This window comes from Panulirus ornatus, chromosome 11 (genome assembly GCF_036320965.1).
Source record: "Panulirus ornatus isolate Po-2019 chromosome 11, ASM3632096v1, whole genome shotgun sequence".
Lineage (NCBI taxonomy): Eukaryota > Metazoa > Arthropoda > Malacostraca > Decapoda > Palinuridae > Panulirus > Panulirus ornatus.
The window spans coordinates 57,824,332-57,839,144 of record NC_092234.1 but is presented as its reverse complement, the minus strand read 5'-3'; the positions used below and the strand labels follow the sequence as shown (position 1 = coordinate 57,839,144).

The following is a 14,813-nucleotide window of genomic DNA, read 5'->3' as shown; positions in this document are numbered from 1 at the left end:
GATCTAGAGAAGGCATGTGACAGGGTTGATAGGGATGCTTTGTGGAAGGTTTTAAGAGTATATGGTGTAAGAGGTAAGTTGCTAGAAGCAGTGAGAAGTTTCTACCAAGAATATAAAGCATGTTTACGATTAAACCTTATATGTGCTGCACATTACCTCAGTCTAATTTCACCCTATAGTATATAATGTTTAACTGACAATAAAGGTATATTTCAGGAACTTAAGTTCATATCAATAGTTGGTGTACCCTGCAGGCTAAAGTTCATGGTAGGAAGGAAGGAAAGTGATTGGTTCCCAGTGAATGTCGGTTTGTGGCAGTGGTGTGTGATGTCTCCATGTTTGTTTAAGTTGTTTATGGATGGGATGCTTAGGGAAGTAAATGCAAGAGTTTTGGAGAGAGGGACAAGTATGCAGTCTGTTGTGGATGAGACGGCTTGGGCTCTGAGTCAGTTGTTCGCTGATGATACAGCGCTGATGGCTGATTCGGGTGAGAAACTGAAGAAGTTGGTGACTGAGCATGGTAAAATGTGTGAAAGTTGAGAGTAGATGTGAATAAGAGGAAGGTTATTAGGTTCAGTAGGGTTGAGGGGCAAGTTGATTGGAAGGTAAGTTTGAATAGAGAAAAACTGGATGAAGTGAAGTGTTTTAGATATCTGGGAGTGGACTTAGCAGCAGATGGAACCATGGAAGTGGAAGTGAGTCACAGGGTGGGGGAGGGGGCGAAGGTTCTGGGAGAGATGAAGAATGTGTGGAAGGCAAGAACATTATCTTGGAAAGCAAAAATGGGTATGTTTGAAGGAATAATGGTTCCAACAATGATATTATATGGTTGAGAGGTATGGGCTATAGATAGGGTTGTGCACAGGAGGGTGGATGTGTCAGAAATGAAATGTTTGAGGACAGTATGTGGTGTGAGGTGGTTTGATAGAGTAAGTAATGAAAGGGTAAGAGAGATGTGTAGTAATAAAAAGAGTGTGGTTGAGAGAGCAGAAGAGGGTGTGTTGAAATGGTTTTGACACACTGAGAGGATGAGTGAGGGAAAGATTGACAAAGAGGATATATGTGTCAGAGGTGGAGGGAACAAGGAGATGTGGGAGACCAAATTGGAGGTGGAAGGTTGGAGTGAAAGGATTTTGAGTGATCGGGGCCTGAACAAACAGGAGTGTGAAAGACGTGCAAGAAATAGAGTGAATTAGAACAACGTGGTGTACTGGGGTGGATATGCTGTCAATGGATTGAACCAGGGCATGAGAAGCGTCTGGGGTAAATCATGGAAAGCTTTGTAGGGCCTGGATGTGGAAAGGGAGCTGTGGTTTCGGTAAATTACACATGACAGCCAGAGACTGAGTGTGAACGAATGTGGCCCTTTTTGTCTTCCTGGCGCTACCTCACTGGAAAGGGGGATGCTATTTCATGTGTGACACAATGGCGATAGAAATGGATGAAGGCAGCAAGTATGAATATGTACATGTAAAGGAAAGTTGTTAGAAGCAGTGAAAAGTTTTTATCGAGGATGTAAGGCATGTGTACGTGTAGGAAGAGAGGAAAGTGATTGGTTCTCAGTGAATGTAGGTTTGCGGCAGGGGTGTGTGATGTCTCCATGGTTGTTTAATTTGTTTATGGATGGGGTTGTTAGGGAGGTAAATGCAAGAGTTTTGGAAAGAGGGGCAAGTATGAAGTCTGTTGGGGATGAGAGAGCTTGGGAAGTGAGTCAGTTGTTGTTCGCTGATGATACAGCGCTGGTGGCTGATTCATGTGAGAAACTGCAGAAGCTGGTGACTGAGTTTGGTAAAGTGTGTGGAAGAAGAAAGTTAAGAGTAAATGTGAATAAGAGCAAGGTTATTAGGTACAGTAGGGTTGAGGGTCAAGTCAATTGGGAGGTGAGTTTGAATGGAGAAAAACTGGAGGAAGTGAAGTGTTTTAGATATCTGGGAGTGGATCTGGCAGCGGATGGAACCATGGAAGCGGAAGTGGATCATAGGGTGGGGGAGGGGGCGAAAATTCTGGGGGCCTTGAAGAATGTGTGGAAGTCGAGAACATTATCTCGGAAAGCAAAATGGGTATGTTTGAAGGAATAGTGGTTCCAACAATGTTGTATGGTTGCGAGGCGTCGGCTATGGATAGAGTTGTGCGCAGGAGGATGGATGTGCTGGAAATGAGATGTTTGAGGACAATGTGTGGTGTGAGGTGGTTTGATTGAGTGAGTAACGTAAGGGTAAGAGAGATGTGTGGAAATAAAAAGAGCGTGGTTGAGAGAGCAGAAGAGGGTGTTTTGAAGTGGTTTGGGCACATGGAGAGGATGAGTGAGGAAAGATTGACCAAGAGGATATATGTGTCGGAGGTGGAGGGAGCAAGGAGAAGAGGGAGACCAAATTGGAGGTGGAAAGATGGAGTGAAAAAGATTTTGTGTGATCGGGGCCTGAACATGCAGGTGGGTGAAAGGAGGGCAAGGAATAGAGTGAATTGGAGCGATGTGGTATACCGGGGTTGACGTGCTGTCAGTGGATTGAATCAAGGCATGTGAAGCGTCTGGGGTAAACCATGGAAAGCTGTGTAGGTATGTATATTTGCGTGTGTGGACGTATGTATATACATGTGTATGGGGGGGGGGTTGGGCCATTTCTTTCGTCTGTTTCCTTGCGCTACCTCGCAAACGTGGGAGACAGCGACAAAGTATAAAAAAAAAAATATATATATGTATATGTTGTGTGTATGTATATGTATGTATATGTTGAAATGTGTATGCGCGTGTATTAGCGTTTATGTGTATACATATGGATGTGGGTTGGTTGGGCCATTCCTCATTTGTTTCCTTGTGCTATCTCGCTGACACAGGAGGCGGCAATTAAGTATGATATATAAATGAATAAGAAATGATGGTCACACTTGTCTTTGATGATAGTTTGAGGGTGAAATTACACTTCAGTAGGTTCATACAATTTTACTTAACATGTAATTTTTCTATGCATGTGGCACGACATGTTTCATGGAGACAATCCACCTCTTCGGGTGCCAGGACTTAACAAAGTTATTTAAATCCCAATATCACACTTGGTTCCTGCTGTACAACACCATTCTATCTAGGCCTAGCACTGTCAGTTGTGTCTGGTCGTAACCTTGTAAGGGATTGTGATTAAGGAGGGTCAGGTGGTGGGGGTTGACTTTGGTAGCTGGGTGTGTCATGAACAACTTTGTCTTTCTACCAGCCCCTGAATTTACTCCCAAGACTTTCCCAAACCACTCTTCCAATTTTTCCTTGAGCTTTGTTTCACATGAAAACATAAAAAAAGCTGACTAACTTCCTCTGATGTCTGTGCAAGTGGCCTATAAGCTAGTCCTACTCATTTTCCTATGAAGCTTATCTTTGACTTCTACAAAAATGAAGTCAACATTATCAATGGCTTCAACATTTTTCATCACAGGATTAAGATGAACTTTAGAAAAGAGAAAGACACCACTGCCTACTTTAATTATTTTGTCACTGGAATTAAATGTATGGTGAGGAAATATGTATTTATGATGTGAAACCAAGAATTATGAATAGCAATCTCATCGTAATTTCTCTATTATGCTGTCACCTGTAACTGAAATTTGTTTCATATAATCCAAGCATTAACATGAAATATATATGTTTTTATATGAGGGTTGGGGTGAGAGAGTATCATTAAATTTTAGGGAGAATAAAAAGATGTTCTGGAAGGAGGTAAATAAAGTGCGTAAGACAAGGGAGCAAATGGGAACTTCGGTGAAGGGGGCTAATGGGGAGGTGATAACAAGTAGTGGTGATGTGAGAAGGAGATGGAGTGAGTATTTTGAAGGTTTGTTGAATGTGTTTGATGATAGAGTGGCAGATTTAGGGTGTTTTGGTCAAGGTGGTGTGCAAAGTGAGAGGGTTAGGGAAAATGATTTGGTAAACAGAGAAGAGGTAGTAAAAGCTTTACGGAAGATGAAAGCCGGCAAGGCAGCAGGTTTGGATGGTATTGCAGTGGAATTTTTTAATAAAAGGGGGTGACTGTATTGTTGACTGGTTGATAAGGTTATTTAATGTATGTATGATTCATGGTGAGGTGCCTGAGGATTGGCGGAATGCGTGCATAGTGCCATTGTACAAAGGCAAAGGGGATAAGAGTGAGTGCTCCAATTACAGAGGTATAAGTTTGTTGAGTATTCTTGGTAAATTATATGGGAGGGTATTGATTGAGAGGGTGAAGGCATGTACAGAGCATCAGATTGGGGAAGAGCAGTGTGGTTTCAGAAGTGGTAGAGGATGTGTGGATCAGGTGTTTGCTTTGAAGAATGTATGTGAGAAATACTTAGAAAAGCAAATGGATTTGTATGTAGCATTTATGGATCTGGAGAAGGCATATGATAGAGTTGATAGAGATGCTCTGTGGAAGGTATTAAGAATATATGGTGTGGGAGGCAAGTTGTTAGAAGCATTGAAAAGTTTTTATCGAGGATGTAAGGCATGTGTACGTGTAGGAAGAGAGGAAAGTGATTGGTTCTCAGTGAATGTAGGTTTGCGGCAGGGGTGTGTGATGTCTCCATGGTTGTTTAATTTGTTTATGGATGGGGTTGTTAGGGAGGTGAATGCAAGAGTTTTGGAAAGAGGGGCAAGCATGAAGTCTGTTGTGGATGAGAGAGCTTGGGAAGTGAGTCAGTTGTTGTTCGCTGATGATACAGCGCTGGTGGCTGATTCATGTGAGAAACTGCAGAAGCTGGTGACTGAATTTGGTAAAGTGTGTGAAAGAAGAAAGTTAAGAGTAAATGTGAATAAGAGCAAGGTTATTAGGTACAGTAGGGTTGAGGGTCAAGTCAATTGGGAGGTAAGTTTGAATGGAGAAAAACTGGAGGAAGTAAAGTATTTTAGATATCTGGGAGTGGATCTGGCAGCAGATGGAACCATGGAAGCGGAAGTGAATCATCAGGTGGGGGAGGGGGCGAAAATCCTGGGATCCTTGGAGAATGTGTGTAAGTCGAGAACATTATCTCGGAAAGCAAAAATGGGTATGTTTGAAGGAATAGTGGTTCCAACAATGTTGTATGGTTGCGAGGTGTGGGCTATGGATAGAGTTGTGCGGAGGAGGGTGGATGTGCTGGAAATGAGATGTTTGAGGACAATATGTGGTGTGAGGTGGTTTGATCGAGTAAGTAATGTAAGGGTAAGAGAGATGTGTGGAAATAAAAAGAGCTTGGTTGAGAGAGCAGAAGAGGGTGTTTTGAAATGGTTCGGGCACATGGAGAGAATGAGTGAGGAAAGATTGACCAAGAGGATATATGTGTCAGAGGTGGAGGGAACGAGGAGAAGTGGGAGACCAAATTGGAGGTGGAAAGATGGAGTGAAAAAGATTTTGAGTGATCGGGGCCTGAACATTCAGGAGGGTGAAAGGCGGGCAACGAATAGAGTGAATTGGAATGATGTGGTATACTGGAGTCGACGTGCTGTCATTGGATTGAATCAGGGCATGTGAAGCATCTGGGGTAAACCATGGAAAGTTGTGTGAGGCCTGGATGTGGAAAGGGAGCTGTGGTTTCAGGCATTATTGCATGACAGCTAGAGACTGAGTGTGAACGAATGGGGCCTTTGTTGTCTTTTCCTAGCGCTACCTCGCACACTTGAGGGGGGAGGGGGATGTTACTCCACGTGTGGCGAGGTGGCGATGGGAATGAATAAAGGCAGACAGTGTGAATTGTTATCCCTGGGGATAGAGGATTAAGAATACTTCCCACGTATTCCCTGCGTGTCGTAGAAGGCGACTAAAAGGGGAGGAAGTGGGGGGCTGGAAATCCTCCCCTCTCGTTTTTTTTTTTAATTTTCCAAAAGAAGGAACAGAGTGGGGGCCAGGTGAGGATATTCCACAAAGGGCCAGTCCTCTGTTCTTAACGCTACCTCGCTAACGCGGGAAATGGCGAATAGTTTAAAAGAAAAGAAAAAAGTGTGAATTGTGTGCATGTGTATATATGTTTGTGTGTGTGTGTGTGTGTGTGTGTGTATATGTGTACATTGAGATGTATGGGTATGTATATTTGCGTGTGTGGACGTGTATGTATATAAATGTGTATGGGGGTGGGTTGGGCCATTTCTTTCGTCTGTTTCCTTGCGCTACCTCGAAAACGCGGGAGACAGCAACAGAGCAAAATAAATAAATATATCTATTTTTTTTTTTCTTCAAACTATTCGCCATTTCCCGCATTAGCAAGGTAGCGTTAAGAACAGAGGACTGGACCTTTGAGGGAATGTCTTCTCCCGGCCCCCTTCTCTGTCCCTTTTGGAAAATTAAAAAAAAAGGAGAGGGGAGGATTTCCAGCCCCCCGCTCCCTCCCTTTTAAGTCGCCTTCTACGACACGCAGGGAATATGTGGGAAGTATTCTTTCTCCCCTATCCCCAGGGATAATATTTCTTTATAGGTGCCAAAATTATTTTTCTTTTAAGCAGATAATCCATATCTGTATGGATCTCATTAACCCCAGTATGAAGTACTGATTACATATCTGTAATAGCTTCTTTTCCACCTCTGTCTTAAAGTGGAATCAAAAGTGTTTTGACTAATCAAGTCCCAGTCATTACCAGTCTTCAACTGTCCCCTTTTTGGCCATCTTGAAGTTGTTGCGCTCTTTGGAATACTGTTGATATTTTGTTCCTTGCTTTCATTCATGGGCTGTTTGTATATGTTCCAGCCACTGAGTTCCGCGACCAATGACATGTGACTAGCTACTGCTTCATATAGTTTCTGTGTGTAGACTAGTCACGCACAGGCTGACATTTATATTGTTGTACCTTGTTTCCTTAAAACCTGATGCTGTGGAATACTCTTCTTTCTTTTTCTTTTTTTCTCCCAAAAACTTTTTGAGAACCTAAGATGTAAGATGAATGACTTTACGTATTTTTCTTCTACTTTTTATTTTTCCCTTCATTAGAGATGGCCATGATTGGAATTGTGTTTTCTATACCATGCCAGCTACTGTAGAATAAAAGAAAATAATATGCATATTAGAAAATAATTGGCGAGTGTTAGGATGCTTTTAGTAACTGAATAGAATGTATAAAGGGAAATTGTGTAATGTTGTTTATGATGTATCTGTTTACTTTTAAAGTTAATGTGAAGGCATTCTGAGGAGGTAGTTTAGACATATTTGGAGTTGCCTTAGACAATACTGTATTTTTTTGTTATATTTGTTTATAATCATATGATTCTTCTAGAAATTTGATATTAGAACTTTTGCATGTAAATGTGTGTACCAACAGTGGACAACAGCCAGGTGCAGCAGACAAAGCAGGAGCTCTTACAAGCATACTTAGACATGACTCATGCAGTGGCCAGTAGCTTAAGTGATATGTTGGATGACCAAGCTGCTGATGTCACTGCTGTCATTCCTATAATACGGCAGGTGAGAAAGACATATGATAATAAACTATTAAAGTAACATGTCTAACATTGCAGTCCATCTGTCATGTGCATAATAGAGATTTCTTTCATGTTGCATAGCAGATCATTCTTTAATAAACTTCAGTGTGCACTGTAGGCAGTAAGGCAACATACTAGCATATATAGCTGAATTATTAGAGAACAGTCCCTGGTCACAAGGCATTAATGTGATATGTATTACTTCATTATTATTTTTTTTTGGGACAGCACCCTAATAAGAAATTGCTTTGCTCAAACAGTGGAATACAGTGAAGTTCCTTTAGTTCAGAATGGTTGGGACGAAGCAGTTGCTGGACTAAAAAAAGATTTTGTAGTGTAGATAGTGAGCATTTCAAAAAGATTTTGAAGGCTTAGCAAACAGTAAAGCCAGGAGATGTAAACTTATTTATTAATGAAATATAGACATTAAAATCACAGCACTTTATACTATCTAACTCATTTTGAAGAGAAAATGCTAAATGAATTCAATCATAGTCATCTGAATCGCAGCACTTTATACTATCTTATCCATTTTTAAGTGAAAATGCTAAATAGATTGAATCATCTGACTCCTTCCTTTATGATACTGAATATATTCTTTCTTATTGTTTGTTTAACAGTACTGTATTTTCAAAAATTATTAAATTTGTAACAAAATATATTTTGATTTCCCTGTATGTATATCTAAAGATATTAAAATGAATTGATAGGCCTTTTGAAGCACTTCAGTAAAAAGTACTTAAGGAAAGGAGTCAGTATTTACCATACCAAAATATTTATTTATATATATTATACTTTGTCGCTGTCTCCCACGTCAGCAAGGTAGCGCAAGGAAACAGACAAAAGAATGGCCCAACCCACCCACATACACATGTTTATACATACACGTCCACACACGCACATATACACACCCATACATCTCAACGAATACATATATACACACACACAGACGTATACATATATACACATGCACATAATTCATACTGTCTACCCTTATTCATTCCTGTCACCACCCCGCCACACATGTAATAACAACCCCCTCCCCCAGCATGTGCGCGAGGTGGCGCTAGGAAAAGACAACAAAGGCCACATTCGTTCACACTCAGTCTCTAGCTGTCATGTATAATGCACCGAAACCACAGCTCCCTTTCCACATCCAGGCCCCACAAAACTTTCCATGGTTTACCCCAGACACTTCACATGCCCTGGTTCAATCCATTGACAGCACGTCGACCATGGTATACCACATCGTTCCAATTCATTGTATCCCTTGCACACCTTTCACCCTCCTGCATGTTCAGGCCCTGATCACTAAGAATCTTTTTTACTCCATCTTTCCATCTTTTATATTGTGCATAATTGCTGTTACCCGCATCAGAGAGGTAGCACCAGGAAACAGATGAAGAATGGCCCATCTACTCATATACACACAAACAAACACACATATATATATATATATATATATATATATATATATATATATATATATATATATATATATATATGTATATATATATATATATATACATATATATATATATATATATATATATATATATATATATATATTTTTTTTTTTTTTTTTTTTTTTTTATACTTTGTCGCTGTCTCCCGCGTCTGCGAGGTAGCGCAAGGAAACAGACGAAAGAAATGGCCCAACCCCCCCCCCCCCCATACACATGTACATACACATGTCCACACACGTGTATACATACCTACACAGCTTTCCATGGTCCACCCCAGACGCCTCACATGCCTTGATTCACTCCACTGACAGCACGTCAACCCCTGTATACCACATCGCTCCAATTCACTCTATTCCTTGCCCTCCTTACACCCTCCTGCATGTTCAGGCCCCGATCACACAAAATCTTTTTCACTCCATCTTTCCACCTCCAATTTGGTCTCCCTCTTCTCCTCGTTCCCTCCACCTCCGACACATATATCCTCTTGGTCAATCTTTCCTCACTCATTCTCTCCATGTGCCCAAACCATTTCAAAACACCCTCTTCTGCTCTCTCAACCACGCTCTTTTTATTTCCACACATCTCTCTTACCCTTACGTTACTTACTCGATCAAACCACCTCACACCACACATTGTCCTCAAACATCTCATTTCCAGCACATCCATCCTCCTGCGCACAACTCTATCCATAGCCCACGCCTCGCAACCATACAACATTGTTGGAACCACTATTCCTTCAAACATACCCATTTTTGCTTTCCGAGATAATGTTCTCGACTTCCACACATTCTTCAAGGCTCCCAGATTTTCGCCCCCTCCCCCACCCTATGATCCACTTCCGCTTCCATGGTTCCATCCGCTGCCAGATCCACTCCCAGATATCTAAAACACTTCACTTCCTCCAGTTTTTCTCCATTCAAACTCACCTCCCAATTGACTTGACCCTCAACCCTACTGTACCTAATAACCTTGCTCTTATTCACATTTACTCTTAACTCTCTTCTTTCACACACTTTACCAAACTCAGTCACCAGCTTCTGCAGTTTCCCACATGAATCAGCCACCAGCGCTGTATCATCAGCGAACAACAACTGACTCACTTCCCAAGCTCTCTCATCCCCAACAGACTTCATACTTGCCCCTCTTTCCAGGACTCTTGCATTCACCTCCCTAACAACCCCATCCATAAACAAATTAAACAACCATGGAGACATCACACACCCCTGCCGCAAACCTACATTCACTGAGAACCAATCACTTTCCTCTCTTCCTACACGTACACATGCCTTACATCCTCGATAAAAACTTTTCACTGCTTCTAACAACTTGCCTCCCACACCATATATTCTTAATACCTTCCACAGAGCATCTCTATCAACTCTATCATATGCCTTCTCCAGATCCATAAATGCTACATACAAATCCATTTGCTTTTCTAAGTATTTCTCACATACATTCTTCAAAGCAAACACCTGATCCACACATCCTCTACCACTTCTGAAACCGCACTGCTCTTCCCCAATCTGATGCTCTGTACATGCCTTCACCCTCTCAATCAATACCCTCCCATATAATTTACCAGGAATACTCAACAAACTTATACCTCTGTAATTGGAGCACTCACTCTTATCCCCTTTGCCTTTGTACAATGGCACTATGCACGCATTCCGCCAATCCTCAGGCACCTCACCATGAGTCATACATACATTAAATAACCTTACCAACCAGTCAACAATACAGTCACCCCCTTTTTTAATAAATTCCACTGCAATACCATCCAAACCTGCTGCCTTGCTGGCTTTCATCTTCCGCAAAGCTTTTACTACCTCTTCTCTGTTTACCAAATCATTTTCCCTAACCCTCTCACTTTGCACACCACCTCGACCAAAACACCCTATATCTGCCACTCTGTCATCAGACACATTCAGCAAACCTTCAAAATACTCACTCCATCTCCTTCTCACATCACCACTACTTGTTATCACCTCCCCATTTGCGCCCTTCACTGAAGTTCCCATTTGCTCCCTTGTCTTACGCACCTTATTTACCTCCTTCCAGAACATCTTTTTATTCTCCCTAAAATTTACTGATACTCTCTCACCCCAACTCTCATTTGCCCTTTTTTTCACCTCTTGCACCTTTCTCTTGACCTCCTGTCTCTTTCTTTTATACTTCTCCCACTCAATTGCATTTTTTCCCTGCAAAAATCGTCCAAATGCCTCTCTCTTCTCTTTCACTAATACTCTTACTTCTTCATCCCACCACTCACTACCCTTTCTAAACAGCCCACCTCCCACTCTTCTCATGCCACAAGCATCTTTTGCGCAATCCATCACTGATTCCCTAAATACATCCCATTCCTCCCCCACTCCCCTTACTTCCATTGTTCTCACCTTTTTCCATTCTGTACACAGTCTCTCCTGGTACTTCCCCACACAGGTCTCCTTCCCAAGCTCACTTACTCTCACCACCTTCTTCACCCCAACATTCACTCCTCTTTTCTGAAAACCCATACTAATCTTCACCTTAGCCTCCACAAGATAATGATCAGACAACCCTCCAGTTGCACCTCTCAGCACATTAACATCCAAAAGTCTCTCTTTCGCACGCCTGTCAATTAACACGTAATCCAATAACGCTCTCTGGCCATCTCTCCTACTTACATAAGGATACTTATGTATATCTCGCTTTTTAAACCAGGTATTCCCAATCATCAGTCCTTTTTCAGCACATAAATCTACAAGCTCTTCACCATTTCATTTACAACACTGAACACCCCATGTATACCAATTATTCCCTCAACTGCCACATTACTCACCTTTGCATTCAAATCACCCATCACTATAACCCGGTCTCGTGCATCAAAACCACTAACACACTCATTCAGCTGCTCCCAAAACACTTGTCCTCTCATGATCTTTCTTCTCATGCCCAGGTGCATATGCACCAATAATCACCCATCTCTCTCCATCAACTTTCAGTTTTACCCATATTAATCGAGAATTTACTTTCTTACATTCTATCACATACTCCCACAACTCCTGTTTCAGGAGTATTGCTACTCCTTCCCTTGCTCTTGTCTTCTCACTAACCCCTGACTTTACTCCCAAGACATTCCCAAACCACTCTTCCCCTTTACCCTTGAGCTTCGTTTCACTCAGAGCCAAAACATCCAGGTTCCTTTCCTCAAACATACTACCTATCTCTCCTTTTTTCACATCTTGGTTACATCCACACACATTTAGGCACCCCAATCTGAGCCTTCGAGGAGGATGAGCGCTCCCCGCGTGACTCCTTCTTCTGTTTCCCATTTTAGAAAGTTAAAAATACAAGGAGGGGAGGATTTCTGGCCCCCCGCTCCCGTCCCCTCTAGTCGCTTTCTACGACACGCGAGGAATGCGTGGGAAGTATTCTTTCATCCCTATCCCCAGGGATAATATATATATATATATATATATATATATATATATATATATATATATATATATATATATATATATATATATATATATATAAGAGCAAGGTTATTAGGTACAGTAGGGTTGAGGGTCAAGTCAATTGGGAGGTGAGTTTGAATGGTGAAAAACTGGAGGAAGTGAAGTGTTTTAGATATCTGGGAGTGGATCTGTCAGCGGATGGAACCATGGAAGCGGAAGTGGATCATAGGGTGGGGGAGGGGGCGAAAATTTTGGGAGCCTTGAAAAATGTGTGGAAGTCGAGAACATTATCCCGGAAAGCAAAAATGGGTATGTTTGAAGGAATAGTAGTTCCAACAATGTTGTATGGTTGCGAGGCGTGGGCTATGGATAGAGTTGTGCGCAGGAGGATGGATGTGCTGGAAATGAGATGTTTGAGGACAATGTGTGGTGTGAGGTGGTTTGATCGAGTAAGTAACGTAAGGGTAAGAGAGATGTGTGGAAATAAAAAGAGCGTGGTTGAGAGAGCAGAAGAGGGTGTTTTGAAATGGTTTGGGCACATGGAGAGAATGAGTGAGGAAAGATTGACCAAGAGGATATATGTGTCGGAGGTGGAGGGAACGAGGAGAAGAGGGAGACCAAATTGGAGGTGGAAAGATGGAGTGAAAAAGATTTTGTGTGATCGGGGCCTGAACATGCAGGAGGGTGAAAGGAGGGCAAGGAATAGAGTGAATTGGAGCGATGTGGTATACAGGGGTTGACGTGCTGTCAGTGGATTGAATCAAGGCATGTGAAGCGTCTGGGGTAAACCATGGAAAGCTGTGTAGGTATGTATATTTCCGTGTGTGGACGTGTGTATGTACATGTGTATGGGGGGGGTTGGGCCATTTCTTTCGTCTGTTTCCTTGCGCTACCTCGCAAACGCGGGAGACAGCGACAAAGTATAAAAAAAAAAAAAAAAAATATATATATATATATATATATATACACATACACACACACATACATACGCACATATACACACACACACACACATACATATATATACATATGAAAAATGTAAGAAACAATTTAGAAAACTGAAACTTCTAGCTTGAAATGAAATGAAAAAATGGATGTCACATAATGGTTCAACCTCTGGCTATGGAAAAAGGAAATGTATAATTTATTTACACAAACGTCAGTAGTAGTTCTCATCAATTTGACCACTGTATCAATAAGCTTCAATGTCTAAGCTACATTTTTTCCAATTTCACTATTTTCTTGTCAAAGCACCATGTATGAAAACTATCACTCCAGTAACACAACTATAAACATTTACTTCCCCTTTAAAAACGTTCTGGGGAAGTCTGTCTCGATACACTGCGGGACACTCTACCACCTGGCGAGGTTTGTGTTGCAATGGTTCTTTATACAGAGGTATATATATATATATATATATATATATATATATATATATATATATATATATATATATATATATATATATATTTTTTTTTTTTTCATACTATTCGCCATTTCCCGCGATAACGAGGTAGCGTTAAGAACAGAGGACTGGGCCTTTGAGGGAATACCCTCACCTGGCCCCCTTCTCTGTTCCTTCTTTTGGAAAATTAAAATAAAAAAATGAGAGGGGAGGATTTCCAGCCCCCCGCTCCCCTCCCTTTTAGTCGCCTTCTACGACACGCAGGGAATACGTGGGAAGTATTCTTTCTCCCCTATCCCCATGGATAATATATATATATATATATATATATATATATATATATATATATATATGGAAGGCGACTAAAAGGGGAGGGAGCGGGAGGCTGGAAATCCTCCCCTTCTTTTCTTTTTTTCTAATTTTCCAAAAAGAAGGAACAGAGAAGGGGGCAGGAGAGGATATTCCAAATATATATATATATATATATATATATATATATATATATATATATATATATATATATATATATATAATATATAATATATGATAATATAATAATATAATATATGATAATATAATATATAATATATATATTTTTTTTTTTTATACTTTGTCGCTGTCTCCCGCGTTTGCGAGGTAGCGCAAGGAAACAGACGAAAGAAATGGCCCAACCCCCCCCATACACATGTATATACATACGTCCACACACGCAAATATACATACCTACACAGCTTTCCATGGTTTACCCCAGACGCTTCACATGCCTTGATTCAATCCACTGACAGCACGTCAACCCCGGTATACCACATCGCTCCAATTCACTCTATTCCTTGCCCTCCTTTCACCCTCCTGCATGTTCAGGCCCCGATCACACAAAATCTTTTTCACTCCATCTTTCCACCTCCAATTTGGTCTCCCTCTTCTCCTCGTTCCCTCCACCTCCGACACATATATCCTCTTGGTCAATCTTTCCTCACTCATTCTCTCCATGTGCCCAAACCACTTCAAAACACCCTCTTCTGCTCTCTCAACCACGCTCTTTTTATTTCCACACATCTCTCTTACCCTTACGTTACTCACTCGATCAAACCACCTCACA

At 41.3% G+C, this 14,813-nt stretch overlaps 1 protein-coding gene across 1 annotated transcript in view; it reads left to right on the top strand.

Annotated features, from left to right (window-relative positions):
• The window catches only part of Als2 (Amyotrophic lateral sclerosis 2), a 231,493-nt gene that overhangs the window by 102,340 nt on the left and 114,340 nt on the right, over positions 1 to 14,813 (top strand). The window contains exon 9 of the mRNA XM_071666251.1: positions 7,247 to 7,389. Within this exon, the coding sequence (XP_071522352.1) occupies positions 7,247 to 7,389 (143 nt within the window). The remainder of the gene's footprint in view (positions 1 to 7,246; positions 7,390 to 14,813) is intronic.